This window comes from Trachemys scripta, chromosome 4 (genome assembly GCF_013100865.1).
Source record: "Trachemys scripta elegans isolate TJP31775 chromosome 4, CAS_Tse_1.0, whole genome shotgun sequence".
Lineage (NCBI taxonomy): Eukaryota > Metazoa > Chordata > Testudines > Emydidae > Trachemys > Trachemys scripta.
In genome coordinates, this window is record NC_048301.1 from 61,513,509 (window position 1) to 61,532,053 (window position 18,545).

An 18,545-nucleotide genomic window follows, 5' to 3' on the forward strand; every position below is an offset into this window, starting at 1 on the left:
CAAAAGTTTTTTTTCTCTTAATTAATTGGCCTCTCAGAGTTGGTAAGACAACTCCCACCTGTTTATGCTCTCTGTATGTGTGTATATATATCTCCTCAATATATGTTCCATTCTATATGCATCCGAAGAAGTGGGCTGTAGTCCACGAAAGCTTATGCTCTAATAAATTTGTTAGTCTCTAAGGTGCCACAAGTACTCCTGTTCTTCTTTTTGCGGATACAGACTAACACGGCTGTTACTCTGAAACAAATAATTGATGTAATCAGGATGGGTCTGTATGTATGTATTGTTCCTACTGTTACCTTTGTTAAAAGTTCTCTTTTTCTTCGTAACAGTGTCTGCCTCTATGTACAAATAAATGCAAATAAATTCATAAAAAAATGTATATAACTGGCCACTATGGCACCATATTTTTAAAGCTGCTTGTCAGTCTTCCCGGTACCATAAATAAACTCCTTTCATTATTGTCTGTGCTTGCCTAATTCTTGGGGAAAATAATCTTTTTGCCTAACAATAGCAACATACTAGAGTTTGGCAGCTACATTCTCTGAAGATTCTGTTTACACTAAGGCTAGGTCTACACTACCCGCCTGAATCGGCGGGTAGAAATCAATCTCTCGGGGATCGAATTATCGCGTCTCGTCGGGACGCGACAGTCGATCCCCAAATCGACGCTCTTACTCCACCAGCAGAGGTGGGAGTAAGCGCCGTCGACGGGGAGGTTGATTTTGCTGCCGTCCTCACAGCGGGGTAAGTCGGCTCCGATACGTCGAATTCAGCTACGCTATTTGCGTAGCTGAATTTGCGTATCTTTTAAATCGACACCCCCTGCCCACCCCCGTAGTGAAGACCTGCCCTTAGTGTACTCCTGGCTGCTGTGGACTTCTGTGGCAACGGGCGCTAAGTGAGAGTAGGTAGACTCGTTCTCTCAGTATCCTTTTTGCTGGAACTCAGGCTTTCATCTTGACTTGAAAAGAAGAGGGGGGAGTATCTGAACCAACAGGGCAGAGGGAGTAGATTGAGCTGGGAGTTAGTGAAGAGGGGAGAATGAGATCAGATAAGGAGCTGAGGAGAGGGAAGCAAAAGGACAGAGCAAGAAGGGCTCAAGTGTGGATCATCAGGGAAGAAGGATCTGTCACCACTAGGCCAAACTCTCCCTCAGAACCTAGGAATGAAACCCAAGATTCCTGTCATTCACCATTCCTCTATCGTCTTCGAATATCTGTGCAACACACTGGCAAAGTGTGTCTCATCCCCCTTTAGTGGCTGTTCTACCCAGAGGATGTTAACTTACTGTTGTTATCTGTTCACCACTAGTGGCAGAGGTCTGTGTGGTGAATCTAAATGTTCCCAACTGGCTGCTAATCCATGTGTGGGAGTCAGTATGATTCTACATAACGATATTTCTTTTCTGGGTTTTTTTTTTTTTTTTTTTGCTTTTTTTAAAATCTTAGTTTTTTGTGTGTAATTTCCTATGTTAAAAGAACATTAATGTTGCAAGATCATGCACTCGGAGATTAGGAAATGTCAGGTTTAAGGTTGCCTGTGTGATCTTAATTTGCCCCCTTTGTGCATATGCATTATGGTACAATCTTTAGTTACATGAACAAATAGTATTTTTTTTTTTTTATAGGATGCTACCTCATTCGGTGCACAAGATAGATGTTGCTCGCTTAATGAGTAGATACCCAATGTTTTGTTTTATCCTTATTGTCAGTATATGGATCCATGCTTTATTTACTGCACGCTATTCTAATTCCACAATCTTGAGTCGTCATTAATTCTGACACAACGATGTCTTATTGACTGCACACTTTTCCAACCCTGCTCTGAAGACCAAATTTTTTATTTTCTCATTGGCTTTTCTGTGGCACTTATCACAGTAGTATATGATTTCACAAACAATGAATTTATCTTCAGAATACTCTTGTGAGGTGAGGGATGATATTATCCCCACTTTGCAGATGAAGAACTGAGGCACACAGTAAGATCTAAAGTGTCTACTAATTTTGGATGGTCAATTTGAGACGATTAGAGCCTGATATTTGAGAATAGTTAGCACTAAAACCACTTTATATAGTCAAAGTACCTCTCCCATTGACTTCAATTGCAGCTCAGCACTTCTGCAAATCAGACAGAACAGGGACTCACATTGAGCTCCTAGAAAAGGAGAAACATAGTGACCATCCTTGAAAAGTCTGATTTAAATTACCTGTCCAGAATTACATAGGAGCTCTCTTGTAGAGGCTGGCATAGAATCCCCTTCTCTCCAGAGTAGCTTTCAACTATCTTTACCAAGAGACCATTCTTTTTCTTCCTGCAATTTCCTGCATCATTCACTACACATATTTCAACTTCTGCAAGAAACTGAGGCCAGGGTCTTACAGACAACTGTCTCCTTCACTGCATAACCCTGATTCATCCCAGGAGTACAGTCCATCCTGTGCATTGCATGAGGCTTTGGGTCCTGTAGAAAAAAAATAGTGTGTGATCATGTAATTAACAGCGTACATGTGCAAAAGAGGAGCAAATTAGTTTCCCATGCAACATTAATTCTGACATTTCCTAACTTTAAGTGCTTGACTTTGCAACCTTCATGTCCTTTTAATGTAGTTTTGTGTGTGTAAATATACTATACAAAATGTTTCTGTAGTGACCCAGTTCCTTCAAGTAAAGGGAGGAGTATATTGGTATATTGCATTTGATTAGTGCTAACTGGGTCTACTTGTTTGTTTCCAGGATGGTGAACACAGGGGAAAGGCTCTCAGAACCGTTTCAAATTTGCAGTTAATTTAAAAGAATTTACAGAAGTGCCCATTATCATCATGGAGAAACAACAAATTGTGTTGGGTAACCGGGACAGTGGGACAGTGTCTGGTGCAGCACCTGCTTTTTTTGTCATCCTGAAACAGCAGCAGGGAAATGGTAAAGCTGATCAAGGAATTCTAGTAGCAAACCGGGATGCCTGTACTCTCACCAGTAGTGTGTCAACTCCAGTAAAATCCAAAGTAAAGACTTGCCTTCCAGCTGATTGTACCTCAGGTAGCATCACTGTCACCCTGGACAACAACAGTATGTGGAATGAGTTCTACCATCGCAGCACAGAGATGATTCTGACCAAACAGGGGAGGCGTATGTTCCCATACTGCCGGTACTGGATTACAGGCCTAGATTCCAATCTGAAATACATCCTAGTCATGGATATCTCTCCTGTGGACAATCACCGCTATAAATGGAATGGTCGTTGGTGGGAGCCTAGTGGGAAGGCAGAACCCCATGTTCTGGGACGGGTATTTATTCATCCAGAATCACCCTCCACTGGTCAGTACTGGATGCACCAGCCAGTATCCTTCTACAAACTCAAGCTTACCAACAATACTCTGGACCAAGAAGGTCATATCATATTGCATTCTATGCACCGCTATCTGCCACGGCTTCACCTGGTACCTGCAGACAAAGCCACAGAGGTTATCCAGCTGAATGGTCCTGATGTACACACCTTCACCTTCCCACAGACAGAGTTCTTTGCAGTGACAGCCTATCAGAACATCCAGATTACCCAGCTAAAGATAGATTACAACCCTTTTGCTAAAGGATTCAGAGATGATGGACTGAACAGTAGACCTCAGCGTGATGTGAAGCAAAATAGTAGCTCAGAGCATGAAGGAGGTAGTGTTTCCAGCTCTCCCAGCAATCGTGGCCGACATACTGAAACCGATGGATTAGAGTCACAGCAGAGAGATCTAGATTCTTCATTTAGTGGTCAGAATCCGTCAGACATTGATTTGGAGAAAGAATCCTTTAATGCAGAACGGGACTTCCTGGATTTCCTGGATGCAGACCTGCCTCTTAGTGATATGCCCAGGTTAAAACAAGAGGTATCTGAAAGGTAGGAGTACATTTCATTTTTTGTCTAGTGGGGGCTGGGTTGGGCTGGACTCCTAGTAAAATGTCAAATTATGTGTTTTTTGGCAGTGGGGGTGGGAGGGAAGATGGTTTTACAACCAGAGTTTGGTTGAACTGATGTTCCAGAACATTTTGCGTTTACAGAAGGTCTTTTTTCTCATACATGGGCATCAGTTGATCTGGAGATTTCATCTTCGTTCTGCTGGACTGCTGTAGTACTGCACTCTGACTCATGTACTGTGACTGCTTGAGAGAGAAGCTGTGGGATCACTGTTCTCCACAACAGAGATTTAGAGGATGAAAATTTCATCTCATAAACTGCCAGGAACTTCAAATAGTTCAGATTTTTAGTAATCCGAGCCTACTGATCCTCCATTTAGGGCAGTTTGAGGCACTTGTGTGCTGAATCTACTCTTCTTCCAACTCCCATAGAGTGTGTGTATTCATGTGGTCTTATCTAGAGTACCACCCTCTGACACCTTCCACTGGCTTCTCCACAATTTAGCAGAGCAGTTTAGCTCATACTGCCAGACAACCTGTACCAAGTGGATCTGTGTTCCTAACAGTTCCCATTATATGTGCGTGTGTTAGTGCAGCCTAGTCAAGTTCAGCATTTTACTGTGCCTTTCACTGGTTTCCCTAAGTAATGCAGCAGAACGGTCTATACATACTGTCAGTCTGCCTGTGCCTGCATATTATTGCCATAGCTGGCACCTGCAGGATGAAATATACCTGATTTTCTCTCCTCCCAGATTCCTTGGCGTATATGCCAGAGCCTAGGCTGCCACCTTACTGTGCTTGCTGCCAGTTCTCTGCCAATCAGTGAGGCAGAGAGTAGCTAATAGCTCATATCACTACTTTGCCAGTGAACAATCAAAATAACTGTAATTCTATAGTGAAAGGTCACTATTAAGGAAAATATTGTCCCACATGTGGCATAGCTGTAAAGCTACTGCAGCAGTGCTTACTACAAACAGTGCCTTTTGTAACCAGGAGAGGTTCCCAAACATCAGTGCTTCTTCCATAATTTCAGCTTTTGCAGAAGATGTTCCTCAGTCCCTTCAAGGTGGTCATTGATCTGGGCAGCAATGAATAACTGTAGAAGTGGTAGTTTTCTAACCCCATAAGGCCACCTGAACCCTGCAGCAGTAATACCTCATGAGAATGTTGGAATCATGCAAGGACCATGGGGATTATTACTGTCTTTATTTTGCAACTTTTTCCAGTTTTAAGGCAGGACAAATAAGAGTTTCTCCCAAATTTCTCATGTATTCATAAACAGAAGTCTCCTAAGGAGCACCTCTAGGTCAAGAGACCTGTATCCAAACTAATTCTTTAGAGTAAGAGGATTCTAATTTTTAAGAGCACCTATGACCAAAGTGGAAAGGTGTTGGTCAAATGTGTTTATTATTGTCATGTTTTTGTTGCTTTATTTTCAATATCACTTTTCAGAAATTCAGATTTACAAAAAAATAACAAACTAATATTGTGAAAAATTTTCTCAAAAGTGATCCTTCTTGAGTCTGGGCCACCATCAATCCCAAAAGATTTTGATTAGAACTCGGAGCAGGTGTCTTTGGAAAAATGTTATAAGTTTATAAGAAGCCCCAATCTTGCAGCTGGACACATTTAGGCACAAGGGGCTTTATTGAGTTCTTTCTTTTTTGGGGCTGTAGGAATGTCCTGCATAATTTTAGGCAAAACTACTTTATCTTAGTCTAAATGGCCACCCTAAAAAAATAAAAATCTAAGAAATTTAAGTTCCCTTAAACCAACAAGATCTTTCTTTTGGTTCTGTCATTCTTGCTCTTTTCAACTTGACAAAAATCAGTTAGAAAATGATGTGGAGATGTTCTCAAAGGATTTGTTCAAAATGAACAATTTGCTTCCTCAATCCAGCTCTTTCATCGGGGATAAAAAAAAAACTTGTATCAAATGTACAGATGAACAACAAGCAATTCTTCCAGATATCTTATTTTTTGGAGTCAGGAATTTTTTTTTTTCAGCTCTGCAGGACAAAGATTGACACAGGTACTCCTTCTATGACAGATCATGTAAATTTGTCGACTTAGGACACCTTAAGTCTTAAGAGAAAATCAAACACTTTTCTTTCTTCTTCAGAACAGTTGTCACCTCAGACCAAAAACATATTAAAAATTCATACAAAAGGTGATACTGTACTAGAATATACAGTGTTTTCCTCTTTTCATTTATCCTCTGTGCTAGTACATTTCTATTAAAAACTAAAGACACTATATATGTATAAATATATAGTATTTTTGTAACCACAGTCCTAGTGCTACTCTCAGAACGTTGTCCAGGTATTTTCTTTAAGTTTTTAGTATCCGCATTCTACACAGGAAAGACAATCTTCATTCGCTCTCTCATGGAAACAAAATTTAGAACTGGAAATATTCCATAACTCATTCAAAAAATGGCTCCACTCTCTCTTTTTGTGCTCTATAGGTATCAAGAATCTTGCATTTCCTTTTCCATTAATTCTGTTCATCGTTCTCATGACCTGCAGTTAAGGTCTATCAATCACTGTCGATCATTTTTCATAGTTTATTGTTGGCTGTGCAGAAATGGCATGTGTTATGGCTGATAGGACTTTATGTGTGTGTGTGTGTGTGTGTGTGTGTGTGTAATATATATATATATATATATATATATATATATATATATATACCAAGATGTTGTATTTCTTAAAAGGCATAATTTTAACTCATAAACTAATTAATGGATTTCCTTGTAAATTTTCAAAAAATTCCTCAGTACTTAAAAAAGTGAGTGATTTGGGAAGGAAAGGGTGTGTTTATTTTTTTAATAGATAACAGAGGTTGAATATTTTCTTTTAAGTGTGAAATGTAATTCAGTCTTAACTATGGTGTCATGATGGACCCTATTGACTAGAGTATATAAGGAGTATCATATTTTGCTAACTCTAGTGGAGTCCTGGTTTCACAACCAAAGGAAGTACACTGTAAGGAAGGATCTATTTTACAACATTGTAACTAGCTATTAATCCCACATTTTTTTTAAAACTTGTTGTTTCTCAAGCCTTGTCCACATGAGAAAGTTGTAGTGACTGAATTAAATCTGCTTAGAAACTGATTCAATTAAATCAGTGCAGCCCCCTCTTATGGATGCTCTTATTTCGTTTTAAGAATGCGTTACTGCGATTTAAATTGTTGATTCCATATCAACATAAGCTAAACCGATGTAAGCTGTACTTAAACTGATATAGCTGGGATCGGCAACCTTTCAGAAGTGCTGTGCCGAGTCTTCCTTTATTCACTCTAATTTAAGGTTTCGTGTGCCAGTAATACATCTTAACGTTTTTAGAAGGTCTCTTTCTATAAGTCTATAATATAGAACTAAACTATTGTTGTATGTAAAGTAAATAAGGTTTTTAAAAAGTTTAAGAAGCTTCATTTAAAATTTAAATTATAATGCAGAGCCCCCCAGACCTGTGGCCAGGATCCGGGCAGTGTGAGTGCCACTGAAAATCAGCTCGCGTGCCACCTTTGGCACACGTGCCATAGGTTGCCTACCCCTGTGATATAGTATACCACAGGATGTTACCACTAATTTACTTAAATCAGTTTCAAAAGCTTTCTTTCTTGCCACTTCCCTATTCAGGGTCGGTGACTTTATAGCTTTCTTCCAAAACTCATGATCGTATGCCAGGCTGTTGTGCAGATTGGTCTCTCTGAGGTCCGTTGATATCCAGCCTGCATACTGAGTCCTTGATCTCCCCCTTGGTTGTCCTCTGTCCATAGTCATTCCAAAAGCCATTCTACTGATACATCTCTCAGGTCTCTGCTGGATATGACCATTCTAAGATAGCCCAGCCTCCCTCAATTGGTTTTCAATTGGAGCACCCGTGTTAGGCTCCTTACAACCACATTTCTCTTTTTTTTTTTTCTCTTTTTTTTTTTTTATGGCTTGACCATCTCAACATCTTTGTTTTTGATGTGGAGCGCATACTGATTTCCTTTCTTGTTTTGTATGTTAAGATGGATCTAAATCAGTTTATAAAGCAATTTAGTATAAATAAGGCTTTGGTTTTCAAATCAGTCTCTCACTGGTGATACATTGTAAAATGTTTGAAGTCTACTCAGATACCATCAGTACCTTTTTAACTTTAATTGCTGTGTGATATATACAAAAATCACAAGAAGAAAATATTTGCAGACATTTTTGTTTGAGAAGAATCGGAATCCTATTTTAGAAGATTACCCTAATGAACCATCCTTATGGAGAATTTTGATCATGTTTTTGAAGTTCATTTATTGCTGCATTTCATGTTTGCACAAGAATTCTCTTGTTCTTCCAAGGCATTGGGAGTCTCAAATATGTGTCCCATACATTTCTTTATGGCAGTGGTCTCCAAAATATGGGGCATGCCCTCCTCGGGGAGGACCGGAGGAATGTTCGGAGGGGGAGACATTGCGGCCCAGGCCAGTCCCCACAAGGGGCGGGCAGGGAGCACCACCCTGCCCCGCTCTGCTCTGGCCTCACCCCCAGTTGCGGCCTCTGGCCTCGGTGCTCCGTTCCCAGCCTTGCTGCCTCCTGGCCCAGCTCTGGTGGGCGGAGGAGCATGGAGAGGCGCAAGGGGGGGTGAGTGACCCTGAAAAGTTTGGGGACCACTGCTTTATGATTTGATATTGTGTCCACTTGATTGTAATTTAAATTTTTTTACTCATTATAATAAATTTAGTTATATCAAGTGTGTTTTAGGAAGAAGAATTTTACTCAGTTATTTAAGTGGTGTATATTCAGATCTCCATGAATGAAGTGTTCAAGATTTGAAAAATTTACACAACAGCAACTAACTAAAGTACTAAGCCTATGAGCCCAGATGCCACCATACCTCTCCTTCCCCAAAAAAATCCTCCCCCCAAAATCATGAATTTTAAAGAAATAAAGCAATAATTTAGAGGTATTTTACTGTACATAAGCTATTGCCAATCAACTTTTCATATAATAAACTTAAAAATGTAATTTACTCTGAGTCCTGCGCTTTTGATGTATCTTCTCTCTACTTTGTGGCTTTACTGCCCTCTGCCATTCCTATTTTGGATTATATTGTATCTCTTTTTGCATTGTTCAGAAAGTGGGTTTTTGCTTCTCTCTCCTTCCATCCCCTTAAACCTTTTCCTCTGTTTCTCTGCATTGTGGGGGGTTTTTTTACATCTTTTACTTTAGATTTTTCTGACTTTCCTTGTCCACAAATATCTCTCACCCTTTTAAAAAATGTAATCCTTCCATTTTATTCTTTCCTCTCTCTTTCTCTCTCCCTCCCTAAAAAGACAGAGGTTTATCTAATTTAGTTTATGTAACTCATAATTTTTATGGGCAACAACTACGGCTAAATATCTTAAGGAACAGTTAACCATTAATTTTCCTTTGCAATGGTTTTACCATCCCAATTAAAGTTTAGTATTGTGCTCTTTCCCATATTAGTATGGGAAACCTGAAAATCTACTAGACCAGAGGTTCTCAAACTTGGCCCGCAAGCTCCATTCAGGTGGTCCTGCGGATAGTTCCTTCTAAGGTTTGCGCCTGGGCGCTACACATGAGAGAATAAAGGGCTACCCACATAATCAGTGGAGCCGTGCAGGCGTCGCTCCACTAATTAGGTGCCTGGACCCTGGAGAAGATGCACATGTAAGATGAAGTGATGGCCTTGGGGAAAATAGGGGGTAGGTGGGATGGGGCAGTGGGGTGAGAAAAGTGGGTAGGGGGAAATTGGGATGTGCAGGGCTGTGGCGGCCAGAGAAAGAGGCGACTTTCTTCAGCTCCAGGGCTGTGACTGACAGGGAGAGAACCCCCTCCTTCCCAACCCCAGCTCGGGGGCTGCCACTGCGGGGGACAAAGGGGGAGACTCCCCCTTCCCAGCCGAGCTCAGGGGCTGCCACGGTGGGGGAGAGGCTACTGATACTAAAATATGAGTTGTGTGCTTTTATTTGTAGAACAAAAAAACTTCAATTATTAAGTTACTTTATATAGCATTTTTATCCAAAGCGCTTTTCAATAGTTAGTAACGGTACAAAAAACATTTGGAAAGATTATTAAGTGGTCCACCAAGACCCTCAGCAATTTTCAAGTGGTCCGTGGAAAAAAATGTTTAAGAACCACTGTACTAGACTTTAAAATTCTTGGTAATGTAGGATGTCATGAGGCTCACTTAAAGTGGGACATTGTCTGAATACAGAAAACAATACTGTCTTGTGGTCAGCTGATATATACACACACACACACACACACACACCTACCTACCTACCTACCTACCTACCTGGTATTGGATAATCAAAAACTGTTGAGCAAAGGATTGCAACATTGCAAAAAGTGGTAAGAGGGCAAACTTGTATGATCCAGCTTCTTAACAGAAACTTTTGGTTCTTGTGATAGACATATATATATTAGATATTGATTTAATCAATTTTACAAAGTAAGGAACAAATTGAAATTACTTAAATGTTGTAAGAAGTTTATCTTGCTCCACCCTGCTAAATAAAGACTTTTGAGTCATTTAAACTTAAGACAGCTGATCTTCTTATTGCTGGTTTGATGCCTCCACTATAGCAGAGCTCCTCTAATTTTGCTTCCGTTTTCTATGATCCCTGCCCCACAGAGTTTACAATCTAATGACAGTCTAGCAACTAGTATTGTGGAACTACTAGAGAAACTGACTTCCAGATTCACCTGAAGAAGTGAGGCTGAGTACTTCACTCTTAATGTTTTCTAGTCAGTTAGCTGAAAAGGGTATGGTTGTGTTTGTTTTGTTTTGTTCCATGTTATAGCTAAGGATCTTAACCCAGAAGGTCAGATGATTCCTTTTCTGTCTAGAAAGCCCACTGATTTTTATCTTGTCCTTGGTGTTGAGGGGTTGTTGAGTGAAACTTCAGGTCACCTATCTATAGGTAGGGCCCTACCAAATTCATGGCCATGAAAAACATGTCATGGACTGTGAAATCTGGTCTTCTGTGAAATTTGGTCTTTTGTGTGCTTTTACCCTGTACTATACAGATTTCAGAGGGGAGACCAGTGTTTCTCAAATTGGGGGTCCTGACCCAAAAGGGAGTTGCAGGGGGGGGGGTCACAAAGTTATTTTAGGGTGGTTGCAGTATTGCCACCATTACTTCTGCGCTGCCTTCAGAACTTGGCGGCTGGAGAGCGGCGGCTGTTGGCCAGGTGTCCAGCTCGGAAGGCAGCGCCCTGCTAGCAGTAGCACAGAAGTAAAGGTAGCAGTACCATACCATGCCACCCTTTACTTCTGTGCCGGTGCTGGTGGTGCCTCTGCCTTCAGAGCTGGGCTCCTGGCCAGTAGCCACTGCTCTCCAGCTGCCCAGCTTTGAAGGCAGCGCTGCTGCCAGCAGCAGTGCAGAAGTAAGTGTAGCAGTACTGCAATCCCCCGCGGTAACCTTGTGACCCCCTCCAAACTCCTTTTTGGGTCTGGACCCTTAAAATTACAACACTGAAATTTCAGATTTAAATAGTTGAAATCTTGAAATTTATTATTTTTTAAAATCCCATGGCCGTGAAATTGACCAAAATGGACTGTGAATTTGGTAGGGCCCTACCTATAGGCTTGCTTCTGAAATTCCAACTATCATTCTCTGAGCTGTATTGTGGGGAAAAGAAACAAAACACTTCTATCTCCACATTATATTTTTCAGGTGCATTTCTTCTCCATGGCTGGCTGCCAAATTTTGATAATGTTAGCAAAACTGATGGGAAGCAACCAATATTTACCTCCCAGAACAGCGTATTATAAGAGTGAAATTGCATATACTGTTGGAGTTCTCGAATGTCTGGCCAAGTTTTGTTTTCACTGATACCCATTTCAATTCAGACTAAGTCAGTTGACTTCAGTGGAGTTATTCTGAACTTACACTGGAGTAATTGAGAGCAGAATCTGGCTCAGTGACTTCCAAATGTGTGGGGAGATTTCATATGGGACATGTTAGAATACCAGTTATTTTTAAATATGATTCTGATATGAGAGGAGAGAGTCCTGCTACCTAAAATAAGAAATCGCCATATTCTCTGGAGTCTATATGAGGAAAAAACATGAGATGGCATAATAATGTTTCTTGAATGCTAATTATTATGCTAAAAATGAAAGCTTGTCCTAACTAGCAGCAGTTGCTTTAAAGTCACTGTCAAGCTCAGCTGATCTCAGTGTTGTTCCGAAGTCCCTTCCGAAAGAGTGCTGAGAATTTTATAGGGGACAATATCCTGCTAAAGTAGTATCTTCCTACTGTGATAACCATTTATTGTGCAGTACTGAGGAATCTGTTTTAGGGAAGGAAAATACAATTGATATGATTTTGTCATATCAAAAATTTGATTTTTGAATTTTGTATCTTTCATCTGTGTGGTAAAGTTCTTGTTTACTTTCTCCAGTCCCATCGCTAGCAGTTATGAAAGCAGCTCCCGGGTAGCATCCCCGCTGGACCCAAATGGACACTTCAATGTAGTCATTAAAGAGGAGCCAATAGATGACTATGATTACGGATCAAGTGTGTGCATGGAAGGGATAACTGTGAAGCAGGAAGACACAGATGAGGAAACAGACGAATATTCCAATAGTGATGATGATCCCATACTAGAGAAACAACTGAGAAAACACAGTGAGATAGACAGAAAAGATGCAGGAATCAGGTCCACCAAACGAATGCTGGCCAACCCTTCAGGTGTTGCCAAAGCCAAAATGTTAAAATTGGATAGTGGGAAGATGCCTGTAGTCTATTTAGAGCCTTGTGCAGTCACCAAGAGCACGGTAAAGATCTCTGAGCTGCCACAGACCATGCTTTCCTCTTGTAAGAAGGATAAATCCCCAGTGAGTGCAATATTGGACTCCTTTCCTATTTGTTTTGAAAATCATAAGGACTCTTGCTTAGACACAGTCATGGAAACTGAGGAAGTAGCTGTGAAAAAACAGTTCTCTGGAAACAAAGCACCACAGAAATACTGTTCCATCAAAGAGGCACCATGGACCATATCTAAATCATCTAGTTTCAAGCTTGGGAGCTCTACAGGAGGCCCCTTTTCAGCCAAAGACGTTGCTGGAAGAAAAAAAGCAGGTGTACTAAGGAATCCCATGTCCCAGAAGGGTACTGGTACTAATCAAAATCCTATGTCATCAGGCCCAAGTAGAAGAGGAAGGCCACGAAAGCTAAAGATCTCCAAGGCTGGACGACCCCCTAAAAACATAGGGAAGAATGTAGTGACAAGCAAGAATGCCTCCCTGGGATCAGGGAGTATCCTTCCAGATGTTAAGCCAGATCTTGAGGATGTGGATGGAGTCCTCTTTGTGTCCTTTGCATCCAAGGTAAATCACTCTTTCTTCAGTGTCCTCAATAAAACTTAATATGCTCAAAAGGAGCAGTGGCTTAACTTAGCTTCTCAGTGGTCACATGCTGAAAATAATAAATTTCTCCTTTGGAATCCCTGAAAAAGTTATTTTAAAAGTTTGTAGTTGTAGCACTGTCTGTGTTTGCTACCTTCATAGCACTCTTGGTTCTCACTGGCTCAGAGAGAATGAGTGATTGGGATCTGGAGTTTGGTGCATAGTAATGCAAAGCACTATTATTAGGCCAGTCTAATAACCTGTTTTAATGATATGGCTGTCTAGCTTGTGTCAAGATGAGCATTTGAATTTAAAGCATTTTACATTTATGTGGGCTCCTTTTGCATGTAGGAAGCTCTTGACATTCACACTGTTGATCGAGTTGGAGGAGAAGAATCACAGAATCTGCAGACTTCCTTGCTAGCTACAAGTGATCCAGGTAACACTCAATAACCTTTTAAAAAAAAAGGGGGGGGGGGATGGAATTTGGGTGGTTTGGCCTTGATAAAAGAAGGTGTAAAGACACAGTGGGAGATAATTATTTAAATGAACAGTGTATCAGAATTTTGCGTAGCATGTGCTGTCTCATTGCATACACAATAATATCTTTCATTCTCTGAGCAGGTTGTCGAGCAAGAATACGCTTGTTGGAAAAAGAACTCTTGGAAGATCTGAAGTCCTTGAGGCATAAGCAAGTGATACATCCTAGTCTCCAGGAAGGTATGTATGTAAAGCTCTCTGGAGCAGGAATTGTTTCCTACTGTGTTTTAATACTGTGCCTACCACAGGGGGGACCCCTGAGTTTGGGTGGTTCTTCAAGTATGTTTCACTGTGGATCCCACGGTAGGTGCTCATATGAATGGAATCAGAGACTTTTGAACAGAAGTGTCTGATGTGGCCACAGATGCTTCCTCTTGTGTCTCTGTGAGGGCATAAATGGCAGAGGTGCAGCAATCCTCCTTCAGTTTCCCTTTACTGCCTGGGGTAGTGAGATTCATTTATTCCAAAACCAGAAGGGAGCAGTCAGTGATGGAGCACTTCAGCCAGAGAACAGTATTCAATTTCCTCAAAGACCACATACTGACACCCTATAGAAAAACATACAGGTACCAGCCCCAGCAGAGACAGAGGACATTATCTTACTCCTGGAGTTAACAACCAGAGTAATCACAAAGAAAGAGGCCCGGGTGCTGTAGGGGATGCCCATTTCCCAACTCTTTGGCTAACCCACTTCCTTCTTAGAGGCCGCAGATTTGACAGAAGCGTCAAGAATTGCACTGGATTCATTCTGGAACCTCTCCCCACCTTCAGCAACTGCCTGGCCCCTTTCCACTGGGACAACTGACAAATGGGCATTAGACATCATATCCTAAGGCTCTTCTGTACTTTCCCACTCCATATCCTTTCCCTTCTCACAAAAGCCTGTTACAAACAGACAAGGTGGGTGAGGTAATATCTTTTACTGGACCATCTTCTATTGGTGAGAGGTCACCCGAAGAGCTCAGTGTAAGCTCAAAAGCTTGTCTCGCTCAACAACAGAAGTAGGTCCAGTAAAAGATATTAGCTCACCCACCTTCTCTCTCTAATACCCTGGGACTGACACAGCTACAACAACACTGCATGTTACAAATACAAACAGCCTTGTTACTTCATCTAGGAGCTGTAGATAGGGTAGTACAAGGGAAGAGGCTTTTACTCCTGTCGCTTCCTTATCCTGAAGAAGGGAGTCTTCATCTCATCCTATCCTAGGCATGAGGAGATTGAACAAATACATGCGTCATCTCAGATTCAGGATGATAATGCTTGCCTCCGTCATCCCACATCTTCAGGCCCAGGACTGGTTCCTGGCTCTTGACTTTTACTTTTGGACACATACTTCTATATAATCATCCACCCAGCTGACAGTAAATAGTTAAGATTCATGGTGGGCCAAATCATTACAAGTAGAAAGTGCTGCCATTCAAACTCTCCATGGCACCAAAAATCTTCATGAAGTGCCCAAAGGTAGTAGCAGCACATCTTAGAAGGAAAGACATTCATGTATACCCTTACCTGGATGATCGGTTGGGGGAGGGCAGCACCCAGCAGGACATGGCAGCAAGCCTGAAATATGTCCTCTTTATTCTCTCAGCTAGGCCTCATGGTGAACTACGAAAAATCATCTTATTCCATCACAGACTGAGTTCATAAGAGTATTGATCAACTTGGGTTAGCAAGCGCATACCTTCCAAAGGACAGGTTCCTGTCGATGCAGTTGCTATTACTTAGGTTAGAATTATTCCTGATTGCAATGGTATGGATGTGTCTGGGTCTGCTAGGCCCTATTTAGCAAGCATGTATGTGTTGCTCCTTGCCAGACTTCACCAGTAGTCCCTTCAACTCTGGCTCTGGTGAATCTATTTCCCAACAATACACCAGATGAACAAGAAAGTTGTAAATTCATCATGTCATCTCAGAACTGAGATAGTGGAAGGAACCCAAAAAAGTGCATGGAAGGGTTCTGTTCTTTGCTCCCTCCCTGACAATGACTTTAACCACAGGTGTATCAGGGACAGGTTGGAGAGTCCACCTGGGCTGTCTACAAATACAAGGGACCTGATTCCCAAAGACATGGGGCACTATGTCAGTGTCCTGGAGCTCAGAGTCATCAGGCTATCCTGCATGGCCTTCCTATCTCTTCTTCAAAACTACATAGTGCAGATCTTGGCAGATTACATGTATGTGATGCACTGTGTAAACAACCAAGGGAGTGCACACTTGGCCTCCCCTCTGTCTGAAAACTACTAAGCTCTAGACAGGGTCACGCCAACATATGATAAACCACTCATTCTTCACCTCTTGGGTGTCATCAACAGCCTGGCAGATAAGCTGTTTACCACACATGAATGATCACTGCGGCGGTCCTTCATAGAGCTGATAGTCCTTTGTTGGGGGACCCCTATGATAGGCTTGTTTGCCACCAACATCAAGTGCCAGATGATTTGTTCCAGACCGGGCACAAGCCTGGGGTCGCTACTGCATGCTTTCTTTCTGTAGTGATCCCAAGGACTTCTATATCCCAGGGTAACACTCAAAATCAAACAAGACATAGCTATCTTTGTGTTGCCCTAATAGCTGAGATGGTTTTGGTTGACAGACCTCTTACAAATATCCATTCTGCTGCCTATCCAGCTCCCAGATTGGCCAGATCTGATCTCACAGCACCATGGCCAGATACTCCATTCAGACCCGAAGTCATTGCACCTGACAGTGTGGTTGTTGCCTGGTTGAGTATTACAGACAGAGGCTGCTCCCTACAGTTACAGGAAATCCTGATATAGAGCAGGAAGAGACTGTCCAGGAAGACTTACTCATCTCAATTGAAGAACCTCTCTATATGGGCAGCCCAGCATAGCCTGGACCTGGTTCAGGCCTCAGTATTGATGATCCTTGACTATTTATTGCACTTAAACAGACTAGCCTTTCATTCAGTTCTATTAAGATCCACCTTGCAGCATTTCCAACTTGCCATTTACCTGAACTGTTTTGCGTGGTCTTTTCTTACTGAACATTATCAAAGTTTTTCAGAAGACTATTACATACTTACCTACCAACCAGTCTCAGAACCTACTCCTGCCTGGGACTTCAACATAGTCCTCCTTAGATTTATGAAGCCTCCCTTTGAACCTCTTTCAGAATGTTCCCTATACTTCCTCACTCCAAAGACAGGCTTCATAGTGACTATCACTTTGGCTAGAGGAGTGAGTTAGTGCCAGGCACTTATGACTGAACCTTCCTATACAGCATTCCATAGAGATATTGTGGTGCTAAAACTTCACCCAAAATTCATCTCCAAGGTGTTCTTAGAATTTAATCTAAACCAATCTTCTTTCCAAAACCACACTCCACACTGGGAGAAGAGAAGTTGCATATGCTAGATGTGTCCAGGTCTTTATTACATTGACAGGACCAAACTGTTCAGACAGTCTCCCAGTGTATTTCTGGCAATAGCCAGGCATTCTAAAGGTCAGGCCACCTCTTCACAGAGACTAAGAAATGGATAACACAATGCAACTCACTGTGTTACCAGGTAGCTGATATACTTCTCCCATCCAACATTAAGGCTCCCTCCACCAGATCACAAGCAACATCTTTCTCCTGCTGCAGGAATGTGTTGATATCCAAAATCTGCAGAGCAGCAATGTGGACCGCTGACCTTGTCAATCATTTTACTTTGGGCTTAGCAGCCCGGTCTGATGCCAAGCTTGGGAGAGCAATTCTTCAGTTACTATATATTATTGGATTCAGCTGAAACGCCTTATTCCCACCAGCCTGAAAGGATATTGCTTGCTGGTCACCTATAGTGGGATCTACTCACACATACTCCAAGATGAGAGAAAGGTTACTTACCCTACTGCAACTGTGGTTCTTTGAGATGTTGTATTCAGTGTGGATCTCATGACCCATCCTTCATCCCTGCTTTTTGGAATCCTCAGCTGTCATTGGCTTCAAGTTGAGAGGGAACTCAGGTAAGGTGGCAGCCATTGCCTTTTATGCTTTCACATAGGCATGCAACAAGGCACAGGCACACATGTGGCCCTAAAGGACACTGCTATTCAAAGGACTCGGAGTGCATGTGGTACACGTGCAACTACAGTGGGATCCACACTTTACTACAACATCTCAAAGAACCACAGTTTCTGTAGGGAGAGTAACTGTTCTTTCTCTGGGTATTACCTCAATCCCACCAATGAATAACCTTCAGGATTCATGCAGCTTGTCAGTTTCATGGATGTGAGGAAATGAATGTTACACATGAAATAAAGAAAAGATCTTGCTTGTGATTCCTTAATTTGGAGGCTTGAAGAAAACTCTTTTCTGTTTTGTTGTTTTGTTTTTAAATTCATCTCTTGTCATTTTAATTTTGACATGAATTGATGTATTCTGGGATGAGATGGGGACTTTTCCCCAAGCTTGTTCAGTCTGGGGCTTCTCAGAAAAAAATTCCACAGCACAATATGTATACATTCAAATTTAAATAATCATGCATATACGAAAGAGAACTTTTATTACCTAGATCCTAAATTGTTCAGCTGTACATTTCCAGATGAACCATTTTATTGATCAACTTGTTCACTTAGTATTCCCATTCTGCTGCTTTAATTGAGAAAAAGTGAATATTATGGTTGGTATACCTTTATTTTATCCCAAACATTGCAAACTTCCTTAGAGGAAAAGCACATGGGGAAACGGAAGGGGATAAGAGTCTAGAAATTCCTTTGTACCTAGCAGCTTGCTC

General features: G+C 41.5%; 1 protein-coding gene across 8 annotated transcripts in view; it reads left to right on the top strand.

Moving 5' to 3' along the window:
* The window catches only part of MGA (MAX dimerization protein MGA), an 85,891-nt gene that overhangs the window by 12,318 nt on the left and 55,028 nt on the right, over window positions 1-18,545 (top strand). For all 8 annotated transcript variants that reach the window (XM_034769127.1, XM_034769126.1, XM_034769131.1 and 5 more), the window contains exons 2-5: window positions 2,740-3,889; window positions 12,322-13,249; window positions 13,619-13,706; window positions 13,892-13,987. In XM_034769127.1, the coding sequence (XP_034625018.1) occupies window positions 2,826-3,889; window positions 12,322-13,249; window positions 13,619-13,706; window positions 13,892-13,987 (2,176 nt within the window). In that variant the 5' untranslated portion in view covers window positions 2,740-2,825. The remainder of the gene's footprint in view (window positions 1-2,739; window positions 3,890-12,321; window positions 13,250-13,618; window positions 13,707-13,891; window positions 13,988-18,545) is intronic.